The sequence below is a fragment of the Cercospora kikuchii genome (genome assembly GCF_019650295.1).
Source record: "Cercospora kikuchii DNA, contig_00002, whole genome shotgun sequence".
Taxonomy (NCBI): Eukaryota; Fungi; Ascomycota; class Dothideomycetes; order Mycosphaerellales; family Mycosphaerellaceae; genus Cercospora; species Cercospora kikuchii.
Window position 1 is genome coordinate 342,314 of NW_025408583.1, and position 12,631 is coordinate 354,944.

At 51.5% G+C, this 12,631-nt stretch overlaps 8 protein-coding genes across 8 annotated transcripts; 5 read left to right on the top strand and 3 right to left on the bottom strand.

The window, feature by feature from the left end:
* Window positions 1–961, bottom strand: CKM354_000237900 (uncharacterized protein; the record flags this gene model as incomplete). The annotated part of the gene is made up of 3 exons (XM_044797538.1): window positions 1–26; window positions 88–275; window positions 327–961. The coding sequence occupies 3 exons, from the start codon at window positions 959–961 to the stop codon at window positions 1–3; spliced, it is 849 nt and encodes a 282-aa protein (XP_044653473.1).
* Window positions 962–1,199: 238 nt separating this feature from the next.
* On the top strand, window positions 1,200–2,324 carry CKM354_000238000 (uncharacterized protein; the record flags this gene model as incomplete). The annotated part of the gene is made up of 4 exons (XM_044797539.1): window positions 1,200–1,486; window positions 1,536–1,689; window positions 1,742–2,119; window positions 2,178–2,324. The coding sequence occupies 4 exons, from the start codon at window positions 1,200–1,202 to the stop codon at window positions 2,322–2,324; spliced, it is 966 nt and encodes a 321-aa protein (XP_044653474.1).
* A 422-nt stretch (window positions 2,325–2,746) lies between these two features.
* CKM354_000238100 (uncharacterized protein) lies at window positions 2,747–3,322 on the top strand (the record flags this gene model as incomplete). Its single annotated transcript, XM_044797540.1, has 1 exon — window positions 2,747–3,322. The coding sequence occupies one exon, from the start codon at window positions 2,747–2,749 to the stop codon at window positions 3,320–3,322; it is 576 nt and encodes a 191-aa protein (XP_044653475.1).
* A 112-nt stretch (window positions 3,323–3,434) lies between these two features.
* On the bottom strand, window positions 3,435–4,172 carry CKM354_000238200 (uncharacterized protein; the record flags this gene model as incomplete). Its single annotated transcript, XM_044797541.1, has 2 exons — window positions 3,435–3,522; window positions 3,580–4,172. The coding sequence occupies 2 exons, from the start codon at window positions 4,170–4,172 to the stop codon at window positions 3,435–3,437; spliced, it is 681 nt and encodes a 226-aa protein (XP_044653476.1).
* Window positions 4,173–4,694: 522 nt separating this feature from the next.
* On the top strand, window positions 4,695–6,486 carry CKM354_000238300 (uncharacterized protein; the record flags this gene model as incomplete). Its single annotated transcript, XM_044797542.1, has 2 exons — window positions 4,695–5,879; window positions 5,935–6,486. The coding sequence occupies 2 exons, from the start codon at window positions 4,695–4,697 to the stop codon at window positions 6,484–6,486; spliced, it is 1,737 nt and encodes a 578-aa protein (XP_044653477.1).
* A 205-nt stretch (window positions 6,487–6,691) lies between these two features.
* Window positions 6,692–7,816, top strand: CKM354_000238400 (uncharacterized protein; the record flags this gene model as incomplete). The annotated part of the gene is made up of 4 exons (XM_044797543.1): window positions 6,692–6,829; window positions 6,938–7,033; window positions 7,083–7,178; window positions 7,229–7,816. The coding sequence occupies 4 exons, from the start codon at window positions 6,692–6,694 to the stop codon at window positions 7,814–7,816; spliced, it is 918 nt and encodes a 305-aa protein (XP_044653478.1).
* Window positions 7,817–8,982: 1,166 nt separating this feature from the next.
* Window positions 8,983–9,453, bottom strand: CKM354_000238500 (uncharacterized protein; the record flags this gene model as incomplete). Its single annotated transcript, XM_044797544.1, has 1 exon — window positions 8,983–9,453. One exon carries the CDS (start codon window positions 9,451–9,453, stop codon window positions 8,983–8,985), a length of 471 nt encoding a protein of 156 aa, XP_044653479.1.
* Window positions 9,454–10,125: 672 nt separating this feature from the next.
* On the top strand, window positions 10,126–12,534 carry CKM354_000238600 (uncharacterized protein; the record flags this gene model as incomplete). The annotated part of the gene is made up of 2 exons (XM_044797545.1): window positions 10,126–10,285; window positions 10,337–12,534. 2 exons carry the CDS (start codon window positions 10,126–10,128, stop codon window positions 12,532–12,534), a joined length of 2,358 nt encoding a protein of 785 aa, XP_044653480.1.
* Between the last annotated feature and the right edge of the window lie 97 nt (window positions 12,535–12,631).

The window sequence follows — 12,631 nt, forward strand, 5'->3', positions numbered from 1 at the left end:
TCACGTCGAGCGGTTCTGAATCTGGACTATCGGAGATCGTCACCAGGCTGAGCTCACCCGGTTCAAGGCTCTTGATACGATCTTCACCGCCTGGCGCCGTGGCGCCCCATAGGTATAGGGCCTTGTCCTCAGAGATGGCGGCCGCTTGCCAGCCTCCAGCCGCAATGGACTCGATGACTAGGCCTCCAAGGTCTTCCACTACTCCTGGTTGATGAGCTGGTGTGGCACCGTCTCCGGTGACACGCCGACCCAGAGATTGGTATCTCGAGTCTCCCCTGAACCAGTCAGTAACAAGGTAGACTCCTTGGCCTTGTTGTGTAACTTACCATGTCCAGACGCTACCATCATGAAAGAGCAGTATGAAGGTCGCTACATTCGATCGAAGGTCTTTCGGTCTGCCTGGCAGCATATGATGGCCGACAGGGTAATTGCCCTCGCCACTAGGATCTTCGTACCATTTCAAAAACGATTCATACGTTTCGAACTCAGTCAGGTGACAGAGATTGCCATTCGGTGCCTGCTTGGCGGTCATAGCAATGCGATTGTTCGACGCCAGAGCCAATCGACCGATGCGAGGGGAGGAATCAACGCTTTTGCACACGAGAATATGTCCGCCGCTGCGGTCATCTTCGACGACATAGAGGCGGCCCGCATCGTCGACACATGCCTTGAATGCATCATGGTCTGCAATGGCTGAATGTAGCTCTTGTGCAATAGGGCCCAGGTCTTGGTCAATTCGCTGGTATCCCAAGCTAAGCACTCGAGTCCCGTCGATGATCACTGTAGTACTCCATCCCGCGAATAGAACTCGAGGGCCTTTGGCATCAGTGCTGACTGCTTCGAAGTCCCTCAAATCCTCTGTGGTGGTAGGATTCAATTGCTTGTGCGCATTGAACCCAGCGGCGTACAACAGTCCAGAGTCGTTTCCGTTTGTCAGTTTGTCTCGACTGTTTTCGGCCATAGTTGAAGCTGTGCTGGCTATGGCGGTTGTACCTTGGTACATTGACAGCTGCAAGTCTGTACTGGGAACGCGCGCTCAAAGTCAGGCCCCGCTCAAGGCCCCGCTTCCGCATAAGCGAGACTCGTCCTTTGCCCAGCAAGACGAACAATTGAGGTCACAGTTGGCAGATCTGGAGCCACTGTATGAAAGTAGTCCACCCAATCAAGTCACGGACTAGACGTTGTCCCGCTTCTTGCCTATGACTACAAAGATCCGAGGTGCTGCTGTTGTTGCACAACAACGAATTCTCGAACTGACTGCACAGTGGAACAATATGCCTAACACCAAGACTGTTCATGTGCCTCATCTGGGCGGCATCGATGCCGCATACCAGATGCCATATCCTTACGATCCTGCGAAGCCGACTGTTGTTCTTGTGAACAGTTTTACTACTTCGAGCGAATTGTACAAATCACAATATGCGAACAAGGACTTGACGAATGCGCTCAATCTTATATCGATTGAGTTGCTTGGGCATGGTCAGACGTAGGTGAGCTGTCGATTGTTTCTGAAAGACATAGCTGAGATTGGACAGCCGCACTCAAACTGAGAATTTTACCTACTGGGACACTGCGATCATGAACTTGCAAGTGCTCGAAGTTCTCGACATTAGAGGCAAAGTCTTTGTCCTGGGAACTTCACAAGGCGGTTGGATCTGTGTCAGAATGGCGCTCCTCGCACCAGAGAAGGTCAGCAATTCAGATCCTTGTTCAATGCACGTTTCGCTGACTGCAAGCAAAGATCGCCGGCATCATCCCACTGGGCACCTCAATGGACTACGAATCTGAGCGAACTCGTCAACTCGGCTGCTGGCAAGGCTTCGATGCGCTCGGTGGTACGATTCAAGAATGGACGACCACGACTCCCACACCAGATTTCGTGCCCACGGACGATTACTGCAACTTCCTGATCGACGTCGGGTTCGGTCAAGATGTCCCCGCTGAGACACGCAAATTCTGGACGGAAACGATCAAGTCGAATTATCAAGGCGATGATGGAAGACGTCGTGCTCGCATGGCTGCTATCAATCTGAGGGAACGCGATGGATTGCATTCGAGGTTGTCGGATGTCAAGTGTCCTGTGCTGTGGATGCATGGTACTTCGGATCAGGTGTATAGTGTGAGTAAAGTGACAGCTGTAGAAAGAGGTGAATGTGTTACTGACGCTGATTAAACAGGTTGCCAATGCGGAAGAGGAGATCAAGTTGTTCACCAACTGCGATGCGAAGCTTCAAGTGGTGGAAGGTGGACAGCACTTTTTGTCTTTCTCACACCCAGAGATTGTTGATTCGGCTTTGCTGCAATTTGTCAAGAAGCACGCCTGATAGGCAGCAATAAGTGGCTATATTAACAATGGTCGAAAATTCGAAGACACCTGTCTCTACCATTGATATTGATGAATAACCTTTAGGCAGCTGATTTTGTAGCAATACATGTATACGAAGGGCATGTCAGGTACTAACACAAGTCCACCGCAATGTCTCAATCACTGAACTCTATGACATCCTTCTCCAGCTTCAGACGAACACAGCACTCCACAGGTACGAACGACCAACACACCAGCCTCTTCTTCCGTCTTCCTGCCGAACTCCGCCTCAAGGTCTACCACGATGTCCTGGGAGCCACACGTACTCGCCCACTCTACATCCAACGCCACATCTGGAGCTGGACACAAAGCTGGACACAAAAACGCCTCAAGCAAACCAGATCCCGAAAGTGCCATGCTTTACTCGTAATCTGCCGTCGAATGAGAAATGAAGCACTAGAAATTCTTTACCAAAGACATGAACTCCAATTCTACACTGCACCGTCAGCAAGCTTACTGGCTCAAGATAATACTCGGCAACAGATCTGCAAGATTGAGGAGTATGAGGAAGTTTTGAAGTGGGTGCATAAGCTGCGGATTGTTTTGTTCGTTCCGCAGGAGGCACGGGATGAACGGATCTTGTTGGCATTGATGGCGTATGTGAAGGCTGTTCTGATGGAGAGGGAAGTGCCGCTGGAGAGCTTCACGCTTGAGATGTGTGCGTTTGGTGGAAGGAGTTGTAAGCCTAGCGCCGTGTTGTATGCTGCTCAAGGCTTTCGTTCGATTAAGAATGTGAAGTTCGAATTTCAGAGTGGGTTCTCTGGAGTTGGGAGTGAGAATGCGAAGGAGGTCCTGGTGCAGGATGTGCAGAAGGGGGGAGAAAAGTCCACGGTAACGGATATGTCCAAGGAAAAGGCTCTGAATGAATTGGAGCGAGCTTGGTCCAAGACACAGCCTACGTGGTTTAATCCTAAGCTCGTCAGCAATCGCTGGCTGGGAACGACACTTGAAGTGTGAAACGGGTACTCTAAGTACTGTCGCATTAGTTCAAGCTGTACAGATATCCGAATGTCATGCCCAATATCCCATGCACCTAACGTACAAACGCCGCCATGATTTCGTGGTCTCATCATCTGAATTTGCTCACGACTACTGCGATGATGAGTATCACCAGAACAGTGATGATCGCGACTGTTATGATCTTGTTCGTTGCCATCCTGCAAAGCGGTCAGCGAAATGTGATACTGACCCGTCACCAAAGGCTTGGTAGATACCTTCTGGCCATGCCCTTCAAAGTCTTATTGCTTCGGTCTGTGTATCCCTCACTCTCCAGAAGCGTACCGCGTGTATGCTCAATCGTCTCACGTTGCCTGCTCAAGTCCGCCAGTGTGTTTCGGCCTATGTCCTCCGTCTCCAACGCGATCCTTTGCGACTCTCGTAATCTGCCGCTCGAACGTTCGAGCCTCTCTGTACCGCCGAGGAGCTGCTGCCTTTGTGCGAGTTGGTCATCCTGTGTCGGGTTGTCTGTGTATCGCTTTCCGAACAGTGCATGACGGTCATCGCTCGACAGACTCTTCAGCTTTCGCTTCGCTGCATCCACGTCGCTCTCATAATTTCGGAATCTCTGGTTGACCTTGACTTTCAAGGACTGTGGGATGTTCTGTTTCTCCAATCGCATCGAGTCCAGCAACTCCCGGGCCTCCTCTAGCGCTCGCTCGGCTTGAGCGATGAACGTCTTGCGCTGCTCGCCGGAGAGCTCAGGAATCTGATCTAGCTTCTGCGATATGTCTGCTTGCACCAGCTTCAACTCGGCCTCATAGTTGCTGAATAGCTCGGATCCCGCATCGGTGTCCAGTGGGTTCGACATGTTCGCCGGCGTTTGTGCTGTTCGGGATGCGCTAGACGAAAGCCGTGGATAGAATCTCTCGATCGCTGATAGATATGCGTCTGAAACCGGAATTCTCGAGTGTGGAGGTAGATATGTACGTTGAATGTCAAGTGTTCACAGTCGGTGGTTGATGCCTCCAGGATGTTGGAGGCTGCGATGATCAGCTGTGGCGCGAGCGTGGCTTTCACGTGCACAGGACAAAGCGATCACGATGACCAGGACCACGAACCTGCTCCGCTCTCCGCCGCCGCTTTGCAGTCTCATGCATGTTTGCGACGCAAGTGCAGACATCGTGACTACTTGCGATTGCGAATTGCCATCAAAATGGTGCTCGTAGAGCAAGGACGGTGAATAATGTGCTCGAGCATACTTTCTTCCCGCCGGACCCATGGCCTGTCCGGGTAGTCTTGCCATCATGCACAATCTCCCAACCTCGCGACTTCTTCTGGCCGTTGCGCCTGCTGTCTGACATATGAATGCAGATCAACATCCATTAATTTGATGCATCTGTTCAAGCGCAAATCTACACAAGCAAACAGCGCGCAGAAGAGAATGGCTCCTCCAACCAGAAAGAAGGTCGCCATCGTGGGCAGTGGCTGCGCTGGCATGGGAGCGGCATGGGCACTGAGAGATACTGACTATGAGGTGCACATCTTCGAAAAGGCCGACCGCCTTGGAGGTCACACCAACACTCAGCCATTCAATCATGGCAACAAGACTATCGATGTCGACACCGGCTTCATTGTCATGAACACCGCCACCTATCCCAACTTCATCCGATTTCTCAACCACATTGGCGTCGAGCCCGTCGATACTGAGATGACATTCGGTGTCTCCAGGAATCGAGGCGAATTCGAATGGTCGGGCGAACCACAAGGCATATTCGCACAGAGACGCAATATCTTTCGACCCCAGCATTGGCGGATGATATTCGATATTGTTCGATTCAACCAGTTTGCTCTCGACATCCTCGCTGACGACGACGATGCAACGTGGCGACCTGGATTCGTTCGCAGCAAGAGGAAGCAGGCTGCCGAAATGACCATCGGAGAGTACTTGGATCGTGAAGGCTATTCGCAAGCGTTCCGCGACGACTACCTCATCCCAATGACTGCCGCGGTGTGGAGCACGTCGCCAGACAAGGCCAGTCTGGAATTCCCCGCAAAGACGCTGATTCGCTTTATGTGGAACCATCATCTTCTCTCGACATTAGCTGACCGACCGCCATGGCTGACGATACCCGGCGGGTCGCGCCGATATATCGATGCAATTCTTGAGCAGTATCCAAAGGGTCGCCTACATACTCACCTCTCCTGTGAAGTCGCCAACGTGTTGCGGCCAGCAGCTAAGCTCGAGGGTCTGGTAAGCGTGGCCTGGATCAATGCTCAGAACGGAAAAATTGATCAAGGCAATTTCGATCACGTTATTCTCGCTTGTCATGGCGATGAGGTCCTCCCGTTGTTGGCCAAACATGGGGCCTCGAAGACAGCTCCCTCATCCAGTGCTTCAAGCACCTCATCGAAAGCAAGCAGCTTCGTGCAGTCGTCTAGAGGCGTTCAGTACGTGTCTGAAGAAGAGTTTGAGATCTTCTCGGCATTCGAGACCACTGCCAATGTGTGCTACCTCCACTCAGACCTGGCGCTAATGCCGACACGCCGTGCTACATGGACTGCTTGGAATTACTTGGTTTGTCTTTATAGTCTCGAACGCGGTGAAGACCACGCTAACAGCATGTAATCAGGTCACCTCCAAGCCATCGCAACTCTCCCACCCGGCGGGCGTCAGTCTGACGTATTGCATGAACATTCTTCAGCACTTCCCAGAGGAGCAATACGGTCCTGTGCTCGTGACGATGAATCCAGATGAGGAACCAAAGCCAGAATTGACACAAGGAAAGTTCAACTACACACACCCACTGTACACAATCGAGTCGGTCCGTGCTCAAGAGCGTCTTGAAAAGATTCAGAACACCAGAGGTGTAAGCTACTGTGGAGCGTGGACGAAATACGGCTTTCATGAGGATGGCTTCAGCAGTGGACTGCGTGTTGCGATCGAGCATCTTGACGCCAAATTGCCCTTCGAGTTTGTCGACTCAACTTACAGCCGCGGACACAAGCCAACTCTCATCTGGAAGGACTACCTGCTGAGGCTGGTCATTCTGCTTCCGTTGCTGTTTGGGATTCGGGTCTTGGAGAGGATCATGGCCCTACCGGTCATCGCCTCAATCGTTCAACTTTTGGGCATCTTCGGTGCTCGATTGCTCAATGTAGGTGAATACATCGGGCTGCTGTGATGACGTGTCGGGACGAGGATAAGCAGTATTTCCTATTGTAGACCCTGGTTGCATACATTTGCACTGTCATAGACATAGAGATAGACTTTTGCATGCGAATTGAGCGACGCTTCATCAATATTTGATTTGGGAACTTGTCATTCACCCTCCCTTCACGAACGCACTCGCGGAGCACGCTTTGCATCTTGCCCAACCCCGCAACAACATGTTGCCTCTTGTGGAGTCGAATGTGGATCCAAAGTTCGACGCGTTGTATCGCGATCTGTGTTCGAACAAGCTGAATGCCAATGGAACTTCCAAGGTCGATCTGAAAGTGCAGAAGGAGCGCGACACCTTCGACGAGGTAAGGGGACCAATTGCGAGTACCTTCTCTTCTCGAGTTGGCTGCTGGGCATGACATTTCGAATATCGAGATTCGAGACGCAATGTATATTGATGCTCACTGTCACAGGAACTGCGAAGAGCCCGGACGTCAGTAGCAAAACAAGGCCTGATAAAGTCGTACCTGCAGTCCCTCTCCTACGGCGATGATCAGCTACCCGCAGAGGTAAGACCGGGAACAGTTGTGCCTCCATATCTTTCGCTAATTTTGACAGTTGCAAGAACTCGTGGCAATAATCGCAGCCGCTCTGCAGTCGCAGGTTACGAAAGAAGACGCTTTGCTACTCAGGGAGGATGTCGACAAGTTTCGAGTGAGAACGACATACCGAACTTACGATGCAGCAACTGATTAATTCGCCAGCAAAACGTAAAGCCCATTGCCAAAGAGATCTGGAAGGCCGCTCTTGACGATCTTGTCACTTTGGCTCGCATCTCGGCGCCACAAACACATTCGGACGGGGACGACCTTGCAGCTCGCATACAGAAGCAGAAAGCAGATACAGCTGAAGCTGAGGACTCGATAGCGGCAATTCGCCTGGATCTGGCACACGAAGTTGCGAACGTCCACGATATCTATAGCAAGGCTATCGAAACATGTATTCGAACGCTGGAGCAGACCATTCATGGTTCCGTATCTCGTGGCACGAAAGCCAAGGCCGAATACCTCACTACAGTCGCCGAAGGCATGAGCAAGAAACTGCAACTGCAACACAACCAGCTCCTATCACAGACAAGATCACCAGACCTGGAAGAGTCCCTCAAAATACGTTCCGAAGATCTGGACCACGAAGCCGTCATGTTGAAGAGAAAAATCCGCGATGCCGAGGACAAACTGGCAGAATACCACCAAGCAAAAGCGATCCGAGGCATCGCAGCCGAGTACAGCGACATCATCCGGGAGACAGCCAAGATCAAAGCGGACATCGCGAGGCTCGAAGGTAGAAGATGAGCACAGCTAGTGTTTCAATGCAATGCAAAGTCATGTTGCAGGAACCGCAAGCGAATTTCCCACGAATAGACTTTCCTTACATAAGCATGTCGACAATCTAATAAGCGCTCGAGCTGAACTTGAGCCGCGGTAGATTTCTAGTGCTACCCATGTCTCTCTCCTCATCTCGACAGAAATGACGATACAGGAATAAAGAATGTCAGTACTGGAACGGCTGCGCGAGGTGTTTGACGACCGTGCTTTCGCTGAGGAAGTGAGTATTCTCACAACATTTACTGATAGCATCTTTCTCGTAGCACTGAATTTCCCTTGTCACATGCTAGAATGGCGGGCTCCGAGCGGGGAGGGCCTAAAAGATCGACATCTGATCAACAACATGAAGAAAGAAACTGGAGAGAAGAAATTGAAGAGGGTATCAGAACTGCGGTCGAAAGCGTTCGTGGCCACACCTTTTCATTCACTACAGCAATTTTTGCTCCATCATCATGCACAATAATAAGCTCATAGGCTTTTCCCCCAAAAGCTCAAATCAGGCTGCAAGCTAACGCAAAGTGTCAATGTACAGAGCGACGAAGACCGCGACAACAATTTTCTGATCCCATGGCTCAAGAAACTCGAAATCGTCGAAGCTGAGTTGACGTCCAAGTCGACTTCACGAATCGTCTATCGCTTTCCGGTCCTCAGAGAATATCTGAATCCGACGAGGACGTTCCACGGAGGTGCCATTTCGGCCATCTTCGATGTGTGTACGACGTGGACACTGTTTCCGATCTCGGATTATGGATTTTGGAGTACCATGGGGACTACGAGGTCGTTGCATTGTGTTTATGTGAAGCCGGCGTTTGAGAATGATGTGGTTACTGTGGAATGTCAGGTTCGTGTCCTTCTCTTCCGTTCTCGGATGTTTGCTGACTCTTGTTTCCAGATCGTACATGCGGGAAAGCGACTTTGTCTCTTGACAGGAATCATGAAGCGGGAAAAAGACGGGTCTGTGGTTGCGACTTGCGAGCATAACAAGTACAATATCGACCTCGATGAGTCTTCGAAGATGTAGCTTGGGCAGAAACGGCAGCGAAGCTTTCGAAAGCCTGTGGCATTTTTCGGTATTTTGTATTTGTACAATAATTTATAGGTAAAAGCCATTCCTTCTATTCTGCTGGCTTCGCTCAGAAATCTGTGACTCTGCCATTGTAACTCCAATCGCCCTTCCATCGTAATGGATCATTCTTCGGCCCTCCTACTTCGCCTGTTTGTGGATTGACTTCGCCTTCGAATTCAGGTGCTGCGCCTCGCCTGATGTTTGGATGTAGTTCTTCGCCATCGCCTTTTGCTGCTACTTGAGCTCGTGCACGTAATTGCTCTAGCATCTTGTCTGCTTCTGATGATTTGGATGCGGTGGTGCTTGCGCCCGACTCTTCTAGCTTTTCGTTGTTCGTTGGCTCGGGTTCTGCTTTGGGCTGACTGAATGCGCCTGTTGATTGCTGTTGTAGTCGCTCGAAGATCTCTTGCTCTTCTTTTGGGAGTCGTGGTGGAGCGGGTCCTGTTGACCATCGTGATCTGGCGGGTGTGGAAGTCGCGAATGTTCGGGCGAAGAAGCCTGGGCGCATGGTGCGCATTGTTCGTGTTGTTGACTGCATGACTGGTGTGCGGATGATTTGGCAGGTTGCTCAGTCTGCGATCTGGAGAATAGATGTGTATGATAGCATCATTGTGTTCGTCTGGCTTATGGAACATGGGTGGCGCCCGATGTCGCTATGCCCGGCTGTTTGTTATTCCCGGAAGGACTTCACTTCTGAGCTTCAGCTTCAGCTTCCACTTCACCTTCACACGACACATTTTTGCGATGCGCAGATCAGGCGATCTTATCTTTCTGAAATGCAAAGTGCTTTACGCGCGTTGCTCGAGAGCGCGCTCCTCGATCATCATAATGTGTGAGAAATTGGAACCGCCTTCATACGTATTGTGAGGCTTGCCTGCATGTGCAAACAATGTTGAAAAACTTCACTTCACCTTCAGCGACGGCAGGCGCCCGATGGCTGGGCGCGACGCTCCACTTTCGCTCCTCGCTCTTTCCTATTGTCACTATCCTCAATAGCACGAAACCTTGAACAACACCGAGTCACTTTTCTCTTCGCCCTTTCGCTTTCATTTGAACTCACACCACATACTGACAACCATCACCTTGTCGACAAACATTGCAGCATCTGCACCACGGTGACGGCGCCAAGCTGCGCTTCACCAGCTGCACGCACCAAAGAGAATTCGAAGCTTGAAACTGGTCAGCGACAAGAAACCACCAAACATTCAAGATGAACATCCTTGAACACATCAAGAACTGGCCATTCCTCCGCCGCCTCCTGTCCAAGGTGCCAGGACCTTTTCTTGCGAAGTTCACTCGTCTCTGGAAGGTTTGGCACCTCCTACGAGGCACATACAAAGCCAAGTTGCAACAGCTGCACGCCCTTCACGGTGAGTTCACTCAGTGATGTTCGCTCACAGCACGCGTACTGACAATTTCAGGACCGTTGATCCAAGTCGCGCCACGCGAAGTCAGCTGGCAGTTCTCTCAGAGAGACAGAAAGACCCTCCGTGGCCTGGACAAGCCCGACTCGCGAGCGGCAGACATCATCGAAACAGGAGCAGCTCAGTCGCTGCGCGACTGCTTTCAGATGGAGAGACTCAATCAAAACGAGCACCTGATCAACCTGTGCAATTCTCTGCTACGCTGTCTTCTTGCAGACGCGGCTCAGAAGCAGACGCCAGTCGATTTGGCCAACTTGCTCACCCGCCACGCCTTTGATGTCATGTTCTCTGTCACTACTGGTGAGCGCGCCGGCTTTGTCGACAACATCCCAAACGCAGACAAGATATACAAGAAGCTGGGAAACTGGAAGTTCTACGCCGTGCTTTACGGCTCATACCTTCGCTATCACCCAATTGTCAAGGCGATGCTCCCGGGCATCCGGTCCTGCAATCACCGTCAAGCCACCTGTGACCCGGCGCTGGAAATTCTGGGACATCGACCAGCCGCCAAGCGCATGGACCCAGATGGACACAAAGATGTAGTCAACGGGTCAGAAGAGCACAAGTCCACTTGTAAAGGCGACGTGGAAGCCCGCACAGCACTAGCTATTGCGGGCTTCGATCCGGCCGCATCTCTCTCACGTGAAGTTATCAAGCACATCAGTGCGGACGAGCAACTTCAGCAACTCTTGCACGCTGAATTGACCAGCGCTGGCCTCACAAGCAACCCCAGCTTCCAAGAACTGTCCCTTCGCAAGCTAAGCTTGCCTCGCATGCATGCGCTTATCCAGCATCACATGCGTCTTCTGGGACTCCACGATATTGATCTAAGTTACGTCAGTCCAGCGGGCGGAGCAGTGCTTGGTGATCACATTGTCGAAGCTGGCCACGTCGTACATATGACTTCAAACCACAGTAGCTTTGCTGGAGTCGAGATCGACAGCTTCGAGGCACTTGACTGGAGCACGGCTGCAGAAATCCAGAGAAATCTACCAGCCTACAATCTGTGGCAACAAGATCATGCGCTCGACGACTGCCACTTCCTTGTGGTTGCGAAGTTGCTGGTGGGGATCATTCAGCACTTTGATCTAAGTAACGTTGAGAACGGCGTAAAGATCACTGTCGCCAACAAAGTCAACGAGAATATGGAAGACCAGCAACCATCAGAGGAGGATGTGAGTTCTGAAGATGACAAGATTTCTGATGTCATGGCTCAAGAGAAAACAAGCAGCGGTGGCGCCAGTGACACGCTGCGCCAAAGCACTGTCACTCCTTCGGACATGGACATTTTGGGCGAGCACCTCGGCCCTGCCGTCACTGATGAGCTCTTCCGAAATTTCGATCCCAGCTCAGACCCAATCCACGGAAATCATATACTGAGGGTTGGTCCCGTGAAGGACAGAGTTGCCCGCGCAATTTTGCATGAGACGCTACAACGCATCTACGGAGATCTGCTGCAGCACAAGACCGACGTGGACAACATTATGCACTTTGCGACAAAGCAGACCAAGATCAAGTTCAACAAGCAACGCAACTACTCTCACCCCAATGGCCCTAGAAAGATGCGTTACGCAGTCGTTCGGCCATGGTACAAAGAAGGTGTCAAGGATCGTCGACCGCGAGAAGTGAACCAGAAGTGGGGCGGTTGGGCTACGCAAGAGCATCAAAAGTCGATGGATGCTCAATCAGAAGAAAGCTACCTGAGGCAACAGCGGGCCAACTTGGTGGCTAATGCATCTGGTGCTAAGGCAGAGCCTCCCAAACCGACCACGTTCAAAGAGACTTACAAGCAGACCGGAGGATCTAACGGCACTGGTCCCCGAAAGGTCTTGCGTGTCGAGACTACCATCCATGACGGCAACGGAAGCATCACGACCAGCAGTGACGGCGTGCTTCTCGATCAAGAAGTCAAGGCAAAGGTTGATACAGCTCCGACAACCCGTCCAGAAGGCTGGGTTCCGCCACACATGCGCGCTCGACTTGAGCGTGAGCGTCAGGCAGCTGAGGCAGCCGAACTGGCTACACAGACTCCGCTGCCTGTCTCTCCAGAAATCGAACCATCCACTCAGAATCTCGACTCGGGCACTCCGACTTCGAGCAGTGACTCGCCTCGCTCTTCTCCGAACACTGACAGAACTGACTCACCGCTCGATCCATTGGCACCAGAGTTTACGTTGAACATTCACTCTAAGTGAACGGACGGATTTTACGGCACGACCTCAACGAACACGAAAACGATGAAGGAAATGAAAACATGCCAGCCCGAAAAAGGTTGGCCGGCAGAAAGAATGC